General features: G+C 42.9%; 1 protein-coding gene across 2 annotated transcripts in view; it reads left to right on the top strand.

Annotated features, from left to right (window-relative positions):
• Positions 1-17,232, top strand: part of cdk6 (cyclin-dependent kinase 6) — a 33,118-nt gene extending 15,886 nt beyond the window's left edge. For both annotated transcript variants that reach the window (XM_041053277.1, XM_041053278.1), the window contains exons 5-8: positions 8,793-8,902; positions 15,467-15,517; positions 15,908-16,043; positions 16,223-17,232. In XM_041053277.1, coding sequence (XP_040909211.1) covers positions 8,793-8,902; positions 15,467-15,517; positions 15,908-16,043; positions 16,223-16,375 — 450 coding nt within the window. In that variant the 3' untranslated portion in view covers positions 16,376-17,232. The remainder of the gene's footprint in view (positions 1-8,792; positions 8,903-15,466; positions 15,518-15,907; positions 16,044-16,222) is intronic.
• Positions 17,233-18,077: the final 845 nt, after the last annotated feature.

The following is an 18,077-nucleotide window of genomic DNA, read 5'->3' as shown; positions in this document are numbered from 1 at the left end:
GTTAGGGGAAAGCGTAGGTTGGTGTGTTCTCACTTGTGGCCTGTTATGATAATCTTGCAAGATTGTGACAATACTTAAGAAGTCATTCAGGAAAACCGCATGCTTGTTGAAGATGGTTTTTCCCAATTTTGTCCCTTGTTATTTAAAAGGAAGCTTTAACAGTTTTAAGATGAGGATTTTAAGAAAACCTCTTTTCAAAACATGATGTCTCAGGACTCAGCACTGTCCCCAGTTGTGCAACAGAGTTCAGAAACAAAGACTGATGAAACTGAAATTTCTCTGTGATGACCAAGGATGAACTGGACAGTCATGACTGCAAATCTGTTCTTTTGCCAGACAGTGTGTTTCTACTCCGGACCGACCAAAGGAAAGGCAGGCAGGCAGGCAGCAGTAGGGAGAGGGAGGGGGGAAACCCTTGCACTGCACGCAGGAGAGCACGTGCAGCATTCCCTGGGAATGTTTAGATATCTCCTCAAACGGCTCCGCATGGGAAAAAAAGGAAAAGTCATCCTCTATGCTTTGACTGCAGCCGGCTGGAGCAAAGGGGCTGGCCCCAGTTTGACATAAGCAAACACACACACACACACACACAGTATACACACGTATATGAACAGGGATATACTGTACATACATGCATTCAAGCGTAGGCCATCACATTGTTAAGAATGTTTGCACACATCTACACATACACACCCTCACATGCACAGTGTAGATCTCTTGTTTATATCCCTACACACACACACACACACACACACACACACACACACACACACACACACACACACACACACACACACACACACACACATACACACACCCTCACTCACTCCTCTGCAATTCACTGTATTAATTGTCGAAGGTCTCTTGGCAACGTTCCCGGTTGGGAAAAGGGGGTACTGATCGGTGTGTGCACGGAGCCTGTGCGCACACACACACCGCACACACCGGCATCTGGATATTAAAGCCTTGTCTGTACTAGCAATGGCGAGAGGAAGAGGAGAAAAAAAAGAGAAAAAATTACAGCATATATCAGGAATTTTCCAGCTAATGATGTGCGGATGTGGTAGCGCTGGGGAGAGAGAGCCACTGACTGTGCTGTCTTTGTTTCGCTCGCCGAGGGCCCCATGCTGCATTCCTGTACGCTGTGCATACTTTGGCAACAGTTGTGGTGCCCCTTTTTTCTGTTTTACTGTATACAGTTTGTGTGCTGCTCTTGCACTTTTCTTTCTGGCCCTGCAGCTCTGTCTCTCACTCCCTCTGTCTCAAGCCCCCTTCATCTCTCTTTTAGCCTAAATCTCCTCTTTCTCTCCTTCCTGATTTCCTTTCTTGGCCTGGTGCAACAGCATTGTTGCGACTGTAAATTGTCCTTTTTACAGAACAAGAGAGAGAAAGAGGGAAAGTGAGGGAGGAGTGAAATAATGGTGTTTACAACATGGCTGACTGCTGGAGCTTCGAATGGGGCCTCTCTGGAGACACAACATCACAGCCTCAGCTCCACTGTACTCTCTCAGTGCATAGTTTTGCTCATATTATTATTATAACATCCGCTGGTTCTCCCATATGTGGCCTGCCTGTACAATCTGTAGCCTTTATCCCTTTCCCCCTGAGATTCACTTAGGAAGACTTTAATTTGTGCTGGACTGCTTTCAGGAATGTAATCAAATTCTAGCTTAAGACTCAAAGCGTGAAACAGTTGAGCCCTTTACCTGAGAGAATTAACCTCACTGTGCGTTTTTACCTCTTTATTCAGCAAGTGCTGAAAGTTAAAACTTCCACTCATGCTCTTATTGATTCAATTGCAACAGTTATTTGGCCTCTGGTGCATCCAAAGTGCTTGCCTGTGAGTGTGCACGTGTGTGTAGATGGTATGTGTCTGCGTGTTCAGTGGTGCTCTTTCATCCTGGGCTTCCTCAGTGAGAGAGAATGTAAACACGGGCCCCTGTCCAAGCTCCATCAGCCCCAGTGCCTCCGGTGCTGCAGCCCTAAGCCCCGGCCTCAGTCATCCTCATGGCAGCAGGTCACTGTGAAGGTCCACATGGAGAGTGACAGGGAAATGCTTGTGTCATGGCAGTTTTGGTGAGAGTCAAAAAAAAATAAAAAAGGATAGAGATGAGGGATGAAGGAATGCGGTTTCTTTACAACATGAGCCTAATTTTTATGTTTTTTTTTGTTTATAATTTCTTAATTTCTGATTCAGAGTCATTGCCGACATACAAGCGGTCAGAAACGAAAGGCGAGTTGTAAACAAGTCAGCAGTTTTAAGGAGTAGTTTAATACTTTGGAAAGTATGCTGATTTCTTGGGGAGTTTTAGATCAGATGAGTGATCACTCATGTCTGTACACCAAATGAGCGATCTTCTTCTTTAACTCTCTGCAAGAAAACAAATGAGCATATTTCTCTAAATGTTGTGTAAGTAAACCACTCAATGTAGAGGTGAACTCGAAAGTATGCACACCTGAAATGTTGGTAGTAGTCCCTCATAGCAATGGAAAATATTGTGCCCACGAGTACAGTAGGTCAAAGTTGAACAACGTCAGTCTGTAAACTAGACACTTGTAGTAATAATATTACCATTCGCCTTTGGTTTCTTTTGAGTTCGGCTGACATGGGGTTATTTAAAACAAATGTGATCGTGTGGCAGCTTGTGTTTCTTGACCTGGTGATGAAACACTGGGCCAAGACACACAAGCTGCCATCAAAACAATTTGGTGAATACATTTTCTAATCACTAATTGGAATGACAGTCATATCTACAGAAAAAAAAATGAACTAACATTATCCCTTAAACATCAAACACATGCTCCAGATAACTTACATACATTTGCAGACACTCAAGTACAAAAGCTTTTGGCATCTAAGTATATTCATCCAGGCAGAAGCAGGTGCTCTCATAGTCACGTGCAAGTGCTCACACATAACACAAACCAAACGCCCCCGCACTCACATCCACGCACTCCATTGTCATTCTCCTCCTCTGAGCATGAACAGTGCGTTGGTGGCACAGGTCCGGATGTTGCATGTCAGACAGGTTTGGAGGTCCAGCCCAGGAGGTCTGGAGGTCCTCTGGGGGCAGGAGAAGCCATTTCCTCCCCAAAGCGGAGCGTGGAGGAGAGCGCAGTAGTGGGGGCTGAGGAGGAGGATGGTGGTGGTGGTGGTGGTGGTGAGGGGGAGGATGCTCTCAGCAGAAAGGAATTCCCAGAATGTTGTCCTTTAATCTGGAGTCAGCCTCTCACACTCTCTATGTCTCTAAGTCTAACTCTCTTCCTTTTTTTTCTCCCTCTGCTTTATCTGACCACCTCCGGGCTTTTCTGTTACCATGAGGAGGGGAAGAAGGGTGTCGGACAGGCAGAGAGACAGATTGAAAATGCAAAGCAGCTGGCCGAAGAGCAAAACACAGTGTTACACAGTTTAAGGCTGACTCACTGTCTCTGTTTCTGACTGTCCAACATGCTCTAAGTATGAGACTGTAAACTCTGGTTTCATGCAGCCTGGACAGAGGAGGGAGAGCAGGAGAGGGTAATGAAGGGATATCTGAAGCAGAACAGAGAATGAGAAGGGTGAGAAAGAGCGACTGAAGAAGAAGGAATGCAAACGTGGTTGGAAGAAGAGGAAGGGAAAGGACAGAAAAAAAAGCAACATTGCAACTGAAGCATGTCCTTTTTCTTCTTACACCCGTCTATGGTTTGTTATCAGATCCTTGTAAATGGTTGCTAAGTTCTCTGTTTAGGTCATGACTTATAGCATGTTCCTCTGTCATGGTGATAGTTTTGAGATATTCAGCATAACAGACTTGACACTTTAGTGAAACTGTGTGTATGATCAAAGTGCATTCATGGACATTACAGGCTCTCCCACTGTTATATGTAGACTTTACTGCATCTCAGACATATGTGTTTTACAGACTCAGGGGCTTAGAGAAACAGAGAAAGTGAGTAAGAGAGCAGAAACAAGAGATTGCAGGAGAGAGAGAGAGAGAGAGAGAGAGGGAGGAGGTAGAGGGGAAAAGAGTGAGGAGTATTGCTGGGTGGAAAGCAGTGCTGACAGTAGACTGTTTGGAAATGAAAATGAGCACCCTGAAGCTTTGAATCTGAGGTTTGACATGAGCCTTTTGAGGGGGCATGCAGTTAATAATTTGAGAACATCAGACAGGTAAAATTAAGAATAGCACTGTACTTTTTTTTAAAAAGCAGTGAAATGATAAATCTGCTGAAATGAAAGCCAATAGTTTCTCAAGAAATCTCTTGAAAAGACCAAAATCAAAAAGAATTTAATTGTTCTAAAAGGTACTGCCTCTGTAGCCAAAGTTTATCCCTCCAAAAACTATTAAAAATAATGCATGAGTCACTCTCTTGCACTGGGTGTCATGTTCCTTTATTATAATGAGTAGTCAGTGCCACATACATCATCCTGGTACTGTAAATACTAACCAGTATATATAACCTGCAGTACACGAAAGCTTAGAAAAGTTTATGTATGTTGACCCTTTTAAAACAAATGGGCTTTGGTTTGAGTGTCACAGATTACTGAGGTCAAAAGCTATTGAGAGATGGACTGATGCATTGTGGGTTTTAGTGTTTTCATTATATTCATTGAGGAAAAAAAGAAAAATATAGAATTCTGGCTTGCTCTTTTTCTGCAGGATAGAATGAAAGACCACCTTGCCAGAGATGTACTGCTACAAAAACAGCATACTACAGTACAAGTAGTCAGGGTGCAATTTCATACTGCAGTAAACCTTAGCACCTATCTTCCGGTGTGTCTGTGACTGCATGCATGTGTGATATGATTGCCTTAATCTGCAGTTGTGGCCAGGTTTTCGAATAACTCTGTATTGCAATGAGGCGGATATACCCCGAGCTCTAGATCTGTGGTTCTTCCTAGAAGGCTCTACATGAGCGTGCGTTCATAAGAGCTCTGACTTTTTTGTCTTTTTTTGACTGTGCAGGGCTACAGACTCCATGCAGTAGAGCTACAATGCATTTAGCAAGTACTCACACCCTTTCACCCCCCCCCCCCCCCCCCCGCACATTTTGTCATATTGCATCCTTATTGTAAAATAATTTAAATTCATTTTTTTCCTCATCAGTCTACAATCTATACTGAAAAACTGAAATATCCCATTGATATAAGTATTCATGACCCTTTGCTATGACATTTGAAATTTAGGTCAGGTCTCTCACATTTCTCTTGATCATCTTTGAGATGTTTCTGTGCCTTGATTGGAGTCCAGCTGTGGGAAATTCTTTTGGACATGATTTGGAAAAGCACACGCTTGTCTATATAAGGTCTCACGACTGACAATACATATCAGAGCAAAAGCAAAACCATGAGGTTCAGGGAACTGACTGAAGAGCACAGAGCCACAAAAAAAAAACTTTGTGCCACATTAAAGGTTCCCAGGAGCACAGTGGCCTCCATAACCCTTAAATGGAAGAAGTTTGGAACAACCAGGACTTTTCCTAGAGCTGGTCACCGAGCCAAACTGAGCAATAAGTGGAGAAGGACCTTGGTAGGAGTGGTGACCAAGAACCCGATGGTCACTCAGGGTGAGCTCCAGAGATCCTGTGGAGATGGGAGAAACTTTAAGAGGGACAACCATCCCTGCAGCACTCCACTGATCTGGGCTCTACACCAGAGTGGTCAGACAGAAGCCGCTTCTCAGCAAAAGCTGCTTGGAGTTTGCAAAAAAGCACTTAAAGGATTCTCGGGACTGTTAGAAAAAAGATCTTCCTTTTCTGATGAAACCAAGATTGAACTCTGTTCTAATTTCTAAGTCTCATGTCTGGAGGCAACCAGGCACCGATCATCACCAGCCCAGTACCATTTCAGTGGTGAAGCATGGTAGTGATAGAAATTATGCTGTGGGAGTATTGTGCTAGTCTAGAGCATTCGGGAGCTCAGACTGGTCTGAAGGTTCATCTTCCAACAGGACAATGAGCCCTGATTTCAAACCAATCTACCCTCTCTGAACCTGAGACCTGAAAAGACCACCCAATGGTCCCCACACAACCTGACAGAGGTCTGCAGAGGAGACTGGCAGAAAAACCCCAAATCCAGGTGTGCAAAGCTTGTCACATCATACCCTAGAAAACTCAAGGCTGTAAACACTGCCAAAGGTGCTTCAACTAAGTGCTAAATAAAGTGTCCAAATACTTATGTCAATGTGATGTTTCAGGTTTTCCTTTTTAATAAATTTGCATTTGTCATTACAGGGTGCTGCATGTTGATTGATTAGGGGGAAAGTGAATTTAAAAGATTTTAGCATGAGGCTGCAATGTCATAAATTGTGAAAACAGTGAAGGGGTTAAATATTTTCTTCTCTCTAAGTCACATGTATTTGAGCCTGCAGTTGCAAGAGTTACAGGAAGGTGTTGATTGGGCCATTTTTATGCATCCATCCTCATTTTAAAACAGCATGCATTACAGTGTTTGATGGTTTTAGCAATGCTATGTCTTGGTTAATAGGAGTAAAATTTAGATGCAATGTGTTCTAACAAGATATTAAGCTGAGCACTTGCAGAGAATTTAGAGTTAACAGAAAGTTGGTTAAAATTCCCACGAAAGTGAAAGCTATGCAGTCTTGAATTTTACTATGTAAAAAAAAAAAAAAACATCAATGACTCTTTGTTGCCTGACTGTATGGGCAGCGGTACAACTTCCATTCATGTTTTTCTCTGAGGTTTCACTGTTCTAAAAATCTTCAGTGACCCTAACAGTCAGCCTGTTCATTCTCAGTGTATGTTTCGCTTCTGGTCACGTGGCTCAGCCGACAACTTCCTCCCTATTTCCACTGAAGCAGGAAGCAGGAGATGAGAAAGTGTCACACATCTGCAAAATGCAGCCCCGGCTCTATTAATAGTGTCATTCAGTTTAGAAGAAAAAAATGTGACTGAACTTTTTATTCCTCTTAACAGTATCTGTTGACTGCCTTGCTTAAGAATTCCAGCGTGGGGTAATGTTAAGTCAGATTGCAGGTTTGCCTCAGATATCAGTGACTTCCCCTTACGCTACAATTATGAATAATGCCCCTTTTGCATGTTGTGACAATAACAAAAGGCCTGATGAAATTCAGACTTTATACAGATAACAAGACTAGGAGTCTTCAGCCATGCTATTGGCTCTGTGAGGCTGTACTAAGACATAGCAGTGCTTTGAGCTAACAGTTAGCATCAGCATGCAGTCATGCTCACAATGCTATTACAATGTGACAATGGTAACGTAATATATATACCAGGGGTACCTGCTTAGCTTTGCATGTCAGCAGGATAACACTGGTCACTTGGTGCTAACCACAAAGTACAGTGATTACTCATGGGAATGTCATTAGTTTTGCAGGTATTTGATCATGAATCAGAGTTTGGGTAAGTTGAAATTTTGACCAGTGTCCTACACAGAGCCACATCGCTGGCATAGCTAAAACACAACATGTTTTTCCCAAGTGGGAATTAAATTAGGCAAGAATCAACAAGTTGTCTTATTAAGTACAGGGAGTGAAAATCACACACTCGTGCTCTTTGGACAGGATTAAAACCACTGATCAGCACATGTAATATTGAAATCATCCGACCTCCCCTAGTGAAAGAAATCCTATCCAAAATTCTGTGAACCATAAAGTCCTTGAGTGCTGACTCCCTGTAGCTTCTCATGAGGCACTTGATCACATAAGCAAGGAGTTGCTTCACTCTTTAATAGTTCATATTTGGCCAGCTACATCCTTTGAAGATCCCTGCTCTCATATTACCCACACGAGCATGTGGATAACATCTAGGCAGGATATCTTTTCCTCATACTCCTACAAAGAGTCCAAGCCAGCTAATAAAGATATCTAGGTGACACTGCACTCTTTTTGCTTACAAACATTTGCCTCCGACTCTCAGATCCCGATAAGCACTCTGCAGTGCCTGAAGGGGGGAATGCAGCCAAAAGCTGTTGGAAAAATCTGGAGTTTAGGAAAGCACCTGGAACCAGTCCACTCTCTTACTAGGGGTCACTGAGTTTTGTCTGGAGGCTTTCCCTACTGTAGCTGTTAACAATGCTGCTGCTTTCCTGCAAGCTATGGCTACACACACACACACACACACACACACACACACACACACACACACACACACACACACATACACACTCACTCAGAGCTCCCAATAGAGTTACAGGGACAAATTTGGAAACCATGCTAAGTGTGAAGTGGCACAAAATGGCTTCCATTGTGCCTCAGGTGAGTGCAAGAGTGCGTGATGCAAGACAGGAAGTGTTGTTGTTTTTTTTGGCGGGAGGAAGAGGTTGGGTGGGGTGGTTGATGCTGGTTAAAGTCAACCCATTATCACTTCACATAGACATGACATCTGTGAGGTTAGATCCAGTGAAACATTTCTTTGTTCTTAATAGTAATGAGCAGCACACCATGTAAATGCACATATACTGTATATGCAGGTACAGTATTGTGTGTCCCCGGTGGATTGCTGTGGAAAGACTGTGTGATGTGGGTACACCAAAACGGGAGCAGGGAGACATGTCCTGCCAGATATGATTTCATGTCTTACGTAAGCCTAAGATGGGGGCAGAGAAGCATTAACCCTGTGTGTGTGTGTGTGTGTGTGTGTGTGTGTGTGTGTGTGTGTGTGTGTGTGTGTGTGTGTGTGTGTGTGTGTGTGTGTGTGTGTGTGTGTGTGTGTGTGTGTGCCTTTGGCAGGTGAGACTACATGTGAAGAAACTAGAAGTGATTTGTGTTTGTGTCTTTGTATTTAAAGTTTAACAATAATGTCTTTATGGATTTCTGCTGTGTGCATTGTAGGTGGTGACACTGTGGTACAGAGCCCCAGAAGTGCTGCTCCAGTCCAGTTATGCTACACCAGTGGACCTGTGGAGTGTCGGCTGCATCTTTGCTGAGATGTTCAGGAGAAGGTGAGAGCTACAGAGAACACAGAACGAACTGGAGAAATCTTTTGACTGAAATACCGGTGTAATTTCTCAAACCGAAAGTTCTCTGGCACACTGTTTAATACCTGTGTAGTCTTATCTGTTTATTTAGGACTGATTTCTTAGAATGCTTTAGAGGAGGAAGGAGAAATAACATAGCAGCAGAAGGGAGGGATCATCGTGGTGAAAGTTCCGATTGGCTTGGTTGTTTTTCCAAACGGAGAAGCGTCCCTCAGTGAGCACAACACTATTAGAACCGGGCAAAAAAAAAAAAGACAAAAAAAAAAAAACTGAAAAGCCAGGAGAAGTGGGCAGCGATTTAGAGGTCTGGAACCAAGCAACCACTGCTCACACTTCATTATTTTCAAATTATCTCCTCATTCACCCACTGTTATATCCTCCCTCTCCTCTGCTTCCACAATGAAATCACATTAAACATTCAGACCTCAGCAACTGACAACTGACTTATTAAGAAGAGATTAGCATGACGTACCATTTTAACATGGAAAAGGTTGCACGCACACACACCGACCTGGTTCAGGAACAGTGTCCTTGCTACATACAAGTGGGATCTGTATATGCCATAATGAACTTACTCTGCTTTTGCGTGTGCACATTGTGTTTGTCCATTCCTTTTTTCATGTTAAAGAGGTTTGAAGTAGAGACTTAAGTAAACTAAAAACCCTTAAACTCATCTTACTTACACAAGATTGGCAGAATGTAACTTTAATCCTCTACATCTTTTTGGTGTGGATTTGTAAGTGTGGTGACGTCAAGGTGAGGTTATGAGCTTTGAGCGAATTTAACCATCAGATGGTGGAATTGAACCATGTGTTACTTACCACTATGTTATTGGTGTCACTGGTATGGCTATTACATGGATTACTGGAGTCATCAGTAAGGCAGTGCACATACTGTGTGCACACATTCACATGCTCATATCCTTGTGACTAGGTCTCTATAAGGAGCGAGTATCACTGAAAGCCATCTGCTGTCTTGTCTTTCCCATGAAGTGGTTTTACTGTTTACATGCATACCAACACAAATCTGGTGTTTGATAAATTTTTATTCAGTTGGTGTTTGAGCTGTGACCCGGGGTCCAAGATCTGAAGGTTGATGTTATAGTTGATGCCAAAGGATTACCACAGCGAAGAGACTTTTCTGTTTCTCAATATTAACTTTTAATTCTCTTATTTTCTATTCGTTATTTCTTCATAGAAAAACCAACTGCCGTTGTTTCAGAATCAGTTATTTGGGTGTTTCTTGAACTTGTCATCTTTTCGTAAAATGACACCTGTCAGATGCGTTGAGAGCATTGAGGAATCATATTTCGGTTGGCTTATCAAACCATTACAGTAATGACAGGCTGCTGGCTGTGGTTGCAGCACGCGAGTTAAGATTCTTCTTCTTGGTATAGGTATTTGTCAGTTTGTGGTCTAACGAACTTCACACACTGGAGAGCCAGGCTAATAACGGACAATTTTTCTTAAAATACCCTAACCCTCTTAAAAAAGGTTCAACTGGCTGCTTATGCAAGGAAAAACAGGCTTCTCCAGGGTATAGGGACACTTTGTCATCATAGCATCAATCTAATGTCAATATTTATGTATCATAACGTGTTCTAGAAATGTGTCTTGTTATCAACAGAGTCCTGGGGTCTTGCCAGCTTGCAGTGGTGTGCTTCGGAGTAGATAAGAACAGTCTCTCTGAGGTAGGGCAGAGTGCCAGGAGGAGCAGCCCTGCTTGTAATTTATGCTTCCTTCCCCAACCGTCCTCACACCCCAACATGCGCAACCACACACGGCGCCCCACGCTTTGCACGTGGGTCTCAGTGGGAATGTAGAGGCTCTAGTGGCAAGGGGGTGACACGGGGTGAAGAGATTGTGTAGTCTTGCGGTATAGAGACGAGTGACAAAAATACAATATAATGAAAACAGATGCTTCCGCACAGGGCAGAAGGGGATTGCTGAATAGTTTGATGAATATAAAAAATGATGTGTATCCTATGACACTGCCAGTCACCTTATGTCAAGCTAATTCAACACCTGTGGAAATTGTTAGATACCGTCATGAGAAACATGGCGCCATGCTGCACTGAATATGTTCTATTCTATTTGGGCCCAAAGTTTTATTTTGTGCACCAGAAAATACTTTTGCTTTTGCTTGCTGCCAGAAAACTCACACACAATGTTTTCCACATTCACCCCTTCAGTAACAGGGGGTGTTTGGTGTGATAGCCAGACAAAACATGTTCCGCTGGAAACCATGCAATGTTCTTGCGTCCTATCCCACTCTGTCCATTTAAAACAGTGTTGGTGCACGTGTGCACCAGGTCATGTGTTAAAGCTTCATTTAGCAGCCGGCTGTAAAAAAATGGCGACACATGACAATTTTTCATAGCTCTAGAGGAGATTTATACTTAAGTGTTTTCACATCCAGTATGTTACGACTGGCTATAAAGAAAGGAGGTTGTATTCTTAATTTCCTGCTTTTAAAACAAGACCTTCAATAGTTCTTGACTGCCATATGTTATGTAAAGAAAACACTTGAAAAGGTTGACCTCAGAGTTGATTGATCGAATGCACCAAATGAACACAAAATCCCCATCATTCTCTGATTCCAGATTCTCAATTTTGAAGATGAACAAATCGAGCAGTGGCCTTACTGGAGGCGTTTTCCACTGTGTTCTGACATTTTATGGACACAACAATTAATCAATGAAATAATCACCAGATTAATTACTAATGAATACAATCATTAGTTGCAGCCCAACTGTGCATGTCAAGATGTGATCTAAAATACAACAGGATAAGATTTAACAAGTGCAAACAGTTTTCAGACCCTGAGACGACGTCCCAAATTTTGCCATGGATGTTGGTGAAGCCAGACATGAAAAGATATGTCTGAGTTGTGTTATACACTGAAACAATCAGTTTCATTTAGATTTGCAGTTGTGAGTCCAGCGCTCGCATGAGAGTACAGGTAATGTTCAGGAGTATAGGCTGCTAGTTAAAGAGTTAATCTATTCACAGTCATGTTTGTATGTAATACGTCAGTAAAGTCTTGAGGTGAATGGCTGCTGGATGTCCTTTCAGACATGTCTAATGCTATTCAGACCTCATACAGCATGTGTTAACACATCACGAACACCACAAAGCTGATGTGTGTTTTATAGCTGTGGAACATTTTTTATGTTTAAACATGCATCAAAGAATATGTGACCCTTAAAGCGATCATCTTACTATAAGGGACTGACATAAAGCAGCAGTAACCTGTATGTAATGTGTGCAGAAGAGGTCTGTCCTTGTTTCACATACTGTTCCTGTAGGCACAATCTGAATCTGTGGGCAATTGTATCTTGTCTGATAGCAGTGGGCTGGTTCTGTGTGTGTGTGTGTGTGTGTGTGTGTGTGTGTGTGTGTGTGTGTGTGTGTTGTCTACTTCTTCTCTCACCCTGACACAATAAGCTGTAAAAAGCTTTGGTGTGTATATGTGTGTGTTTTCACAATCTGGCACGTGTCCAGCTTTGCCTGGAGGCGGAAACAAGGCAGAGCCCTTTGATGGCCATAAACAGAACATACACACTCACTCTATGTCTCTCTCTCTGTGTCTGTCTCTCTCTCTCTCTTTTGCTCTCTGCAGGTGATTAAGATGGCTTTTTAAAAGGCCACCTGTTAGAGATTAAAGGGCACCTGGGAGAAGCAGTGAAAGAAAGCACAAGAAAGGGGAGATTGAGGGAGAGTGCAGAACAAGAGACGAGGAGAAAACGCTGTTTATTGGTTTGCAGTTTTGTTGAAGTGGAGATTGTAATTGTTGACAGCTCGAGCACAACAAACCACACAACCCCACCGGTGGTTTAATTGCATTCAAAATAGCTGGTACCTAAATCGAATGCCCTTTTCTAGGAATGAGTAGTTACATCATCTTAGAAATCTCGTCTGCACAGTTCGTCAGTTGATCCGTTAATCTAACGGCAGAAAGTTCATTCTGATAAGTCATGAATAGTTTAAATTATTTTTCTCTTGATGTCCAACATTCATGGGTTCCTTCTTCAAAGAGAGGACTTGCTGATTTAGTTTGTTTTTATATTAATGTAAAGTGAATATCTCTTGGTTTTGGAATGTTGGCCAGAGAAAATAAATGAGCAATCTGAAGATATAGACACAGGCCCAATGCCCGAGCCCCACTAGTCAGTGACAACCCCAGTTCACCCAGTCACCTTATGTTGCAGGTCAATGTTGTAAGTGCACATCTGACTTCAAAACATTTTTGCCATGACTCATGAAACTTAAGAGGTTAACCCCCCCGAGCACTTTCTAACATCGACATGCCTTTGCCTCTTTTAATGACTATGTACTGTAGCGAGAAAAGTTGGGAACCTGTTGTCAAAGGAATTTGAGCAAATATCATACAAGTCTGCATCTGCATGACTGGGATAGTGTCAGGGTGAGTCAGGATTTGAGTGAATGGGCGAGAGAGAGAGAGAGAGCGCCTGCTTGTTGACATTCCTCCGATTGAAAAGGTTGAGCGTCTTGTGTTAATGGTCTGGGTAAGGCCCCACATCCGTGTTGACTTTCTCACAGTTTGCAGCTCAATTGATAAATCCTCAACAGCGCGAACTTGCATGCACGCGTGAATGTGCTTCACTTACAGTGAATCTAAACTGAGCACTGACTTACATGTCCAGCAAGTTCACACTGACACAATCAAACACAATCAAACACACACTGCATTTCTCTCTCTCCGTTTCCCACCCAGACAGATTGACGCTCTCACGTGCAAACATGGGCGCACACACACACACACACACACACACACACATTCCAGAGGTGGAATGTGGGACAGAGTCGTGTTGGCACTAAAGGAAGCGTGACTCAGCTGCCTATCCCAACCCAGTCTCAGTCCTCCTTTCCCTGCCATCCGTCTGTGCGTGTATGTGCACATGTATGCGCACGTATGTGCACGTGCAGATCTCTGAAAGGGAAACAATCCCTTTTGCGCACGTGTGTGCATTTGTGTGCACTTGCTTGAGTGTGTGCAGATGTGCATTTGCACTCGACTGTTGATTGTGCGTACATGCCAGTGGCCAGCTCTATGTGAATCCAGTTATCCCCCCTCCAACAAACCAACAAACCACTCCAGGTTTAAAAATGGACCTCTTGGAATTATCAGCCCTACTTGTTTTGGCACGATGACTTTGCTGTAGGTGATTTTTTTTCCTTCCTTTGCAACAGTCAGAACTGGTTTGGTCTGATCTTAAATGTCTTTCAAACCTCAGCACAGTTCTTTACCTCAAAAGACCTGCTTATGTGGTGTGATCCCGTTTAAATGTCTGATTTAAAGCAGTGGTGCAAGATTTAAAAAAAAACAAAACACTTGGTCATCCATTAGTTAAGGATACCATTTCTGAATAACAGAAACCAACTCTGTATCACAAAATACCCCTGTATGACTAATATCCCTGAGTCTAAGTCTGTAGGAAAGTGTGGGTGTTCAGCTATGCAAAGCTTCCTGCAAGTGGCAAAACACAGGGAACACATGGTGGCTAGCCAGTCTCTGTTGACTCTAGTTAAGTGGGGTGCACTTGAACTGTATTGAGGCCTGGATACAGAATGCATATACACATGCATTCAAGCACACTTATGTGTCAGTATCCTGCATTACATTGACATCTGCTGGTGACTGACCATCTCAAACAATCTCATCTCAAACAAAAATGGAAGTCTTGAGGCTTGTCTGTCTCCTTCTAGACCTAAGTGCATTTCATACTGTCATATATAGAAAGTTAAAAATGACTTGGAGAAAGTGATCTTATTGAGCCTAAAAATCGAGGCATCTTTGGTGTCCAAAGGAAGTCTTCTCTTTGACAACGCCATCTCCTCGTTTCCTTTCAGAGCAGGAAGGTCTAGTTCCCATACCTCTTTCTCTGTTAGAATAATCCAAGTCTTCTTTCACACGCCTGTCCCTCCCACTTTTCCTACACACATTCACACAGAGAGAGCAAAAGCACACACACACACACATAAGGGATAAATAGACTTTTTCTGTCCTGTGCGGCGGCCGGCAGGCTTGTGCTGATGATGACTACTGGAATTTGTGCGGGTGCCAGCCCAGGCATGGCCGCCCACGGGCATCCAAAGACGGCCCAAAGCCACAGGAACCACCAGCAGCCCTGCTGTCGCTCTCCTCCCTCCTTTCATCCCTCCCTCCCCTCTTCAGTGGTACTACCAACACTGCTTCACAATCCTGACTACATGAAATGGAGCTGCGAGTGTGTGGCCACTTCAAACGTTCACATCGGAGTCACACATTCCTCTTTGCCTTGAGCCAAAAGCTTATATCTTAAGACTGTTCGTCCACAGTGTGCCGTGGGATAGTGTACATTAACGCTCATGTCAGAATTAATGCTTTACACGTTTAACCAAAATGCATTTCAACCTTATTCACTTCGTTTTTTTGCAGTACAATATACTGTATCTTGACACTGATTTGTGTAGATGTTTCAGCAACACCAGTCAAACTAAACTGCTTTTATTTTCTATTTTCCAGACCGCTATTTCGAGGAAACTCAGATGTTGATCAGCTTGGAAAGATTTTTGAGTGAGTATTATTGGCTTTGTTTCTCGTTACAGCGTCTGAGGTCCTATATGAGTCATGAGAATGAATGCACAACCTGGATTTGAGCTTCCCAAAATTTTATTGTACTGTCCATAAAAATAAGTCAAAGTCAGTCCAGCAGAATTTCAAGTGTGTGAATAGTTTTCATTTTTCCTTAACTGAACCTATTATCCAACATCTGGCCTAAATATAGGACAGGATGTGCACACAACTGACACACCACCTGCAAGATGAAGTCATACTGCTCTGCTGTGATGAATATTATTAGCACCATTTTGAATCCCAAAGCTTACCAATTCAAGCCTTGCCTTGTCTTGAATTTAAGCAAAGATCTGAACTAGACGGGCACTAATGACTATTATCATTACACAGTGTTGTTGGGGTACCTTCAGCAGAGGACTGGCCCCAGGAGGTGGCCCTACCGCAGAGTGCCTTCACCCCCCGCCCCCCTAAGCCAATAGAAGACTTGGTTCCAGACATGGACGAGCAAGGACGGGCCCTCTTAATGGTGGATACCTCTTCTCAGTGTTTCACACTTTCTCAAAGCCTTGACATCAAACCATACAGCCACTATATTATAATGCTGATTCTTCTTTTTGGGTTTCTTCAGTTCAGTTAAACATGAACCTCTCATTTTCATCAACTTGTCCATTCATTCATCTCCTTCTGTCTCTTCTCTCCATTCAGCAATTCCTCGCCTTCAACCCCTCCAGGAGGATATCAGCCTTCGCTGCGCTGAGCCACCCCTATTTTCAAAGTGTGGACAGCCACAGTAGAAGCGTGTACGCAGCCCAGCCCATCCCCAGCAACAAGCCCACTATGGAAGAGAGGACTGCCTGACAGTCCTCCTTCACCCTTAATCATCCCATGCAGTGCCTATAAAAAGCATTCAGCTTACTGCCTCTCAGTCTGCTTCATGTTTCATTGTTTTTACAGCGTTAAATCAAAGTGTGTTAATTAACATTTTTTGACACTGATCAGCAGGTAAATCTTAAATGTCAAAGTGAAAACAAATCTGTAGAGATTGATGAGATATAAGTAGAAATATAGAACACAAACTAAATGATTAGACAGGTATTCACCCTCTCAAGTCAGTATTTAGTAGAGGTACCTTCGGCAACAATTACGGCCTTGTAAGTCGATGTGGTTGAATCTGCATCAGTGTTGTACATTTGAATAGAGCAATTTTGTGTTTACGAAAGTGGTTAAGCTCTGTCAAGTTGCATGTTGAGCATGACTGAACGGCAGTTTTAAGCTCTGCCTGAAACTTGGATTATGATTCTTCCATATTTTTGCCATTGTTTAAGGACTGACTTTACCGTGCTCTGTTCTCACTGCCTTCACATTTCACTGGCATTGTTATCCTTCCGCTGATTCATCCTGTTTGACGTTTAACTAAAAATTACATCTTGATTACACACAGGGGTTCGCCATTCTACCTGTTATTCAACTTCTAAAAAAAAGTTAACCATGTCATAGTTAAGAGGGAGAATACCTACACTGTCATTTGGGAAATTTTGTTTTCTCTTTGACATTAAGGACACTTTTTTCTGATAATCAGTGTCAAAAAAAAGCTTAATCAACTGTGATTCCATGTTGTATATAAACTCAAAAGCAAAACATGAACTAGGCCAAGGGGGCAAATACTTTTTATAGTCAATGTACAACTCTCTGGGAAAGTACTCCGAAAATGAGGGTAAAGATAGTGTCACGAAAGATGACACAACCCCCCCCCCCGAACAATGCACAAAGCTATCCTCCTTCCATGAACTGATGGATTGTAATTGCTGCTTTTAGGTTGTTAAATGTTGATGTTTGACTGTGTTAACAATGCAAAGAGACTTGCATCTCAGACTGACTGGTAGAAGTGGATGGACGAACCGTGAGAGGCGATGAGGCTGAGGCCTCTTTATGACCAGTGTTCAGCCTTGCAAGAGCCCTCTCGACTGGGGGGGCCCGACCACGCGGGAGCCTGTGTGGACAGCGTGGATTTCGCCTGCATTTATGCTTACTGTGGGTGTGTGCTGCGAGTAGATATGCACACGATGTTCGATGTGTGCACTACCACTGACATAAGCACACTCGTGCACACGCCTGCCTATTGAAACATGATTAGGCATCACAAACCAACCACTCACTGCCATGTCTTGACCTATCATTCCAGTTATATATGTATTGTATCACTGCCACCTTGAGGATGTCCTGAGTAACTGCAGACCAGTAGCAGGATTCTAATGGTTTCTGCGCTCATCAAGGGACTCATCATAATGGGCTGATATCGGTGCTGAGACAATGATGAAAGAACCTTATAGAAAAGTTCCTGCCACTCACTTGGTGTTTATGACTTGCTTTTGGTATGCCATCATGGGCTTTTATCATTATGAAATACAATTATTATTTACTATTTGAATGATACAGTAATGCACAGGCTTGCAATAGGTGGAGAAAGTCCCACCAGCACTACTCAACATGGAAACATTTGGCATAGTATTGTCGCCAATATTCTGTATTTAATTTTAATTTTATTGACAAGTCTTATATC

The sequence above is a fragment of the Toxotes jaculatrix genome, chromosome 13 (genome assembly GCF_017976425.1).
Source record: "Toxotes jaculatrix isolate fToxJac2 chromosome 13, fToxJac2.pri, whole genome shotgun sequence".
NCBI lineage: Eukaryota > Metazoa > Chordata > Actinopteri > Toxotidae > Toxotes > Toxotes jaculatrix.
The sequence above is the reverse complement of the archived record's forward strand: the minus strand, read 5'-3'. Positions and strand labels throughout refer to the sequence as shown.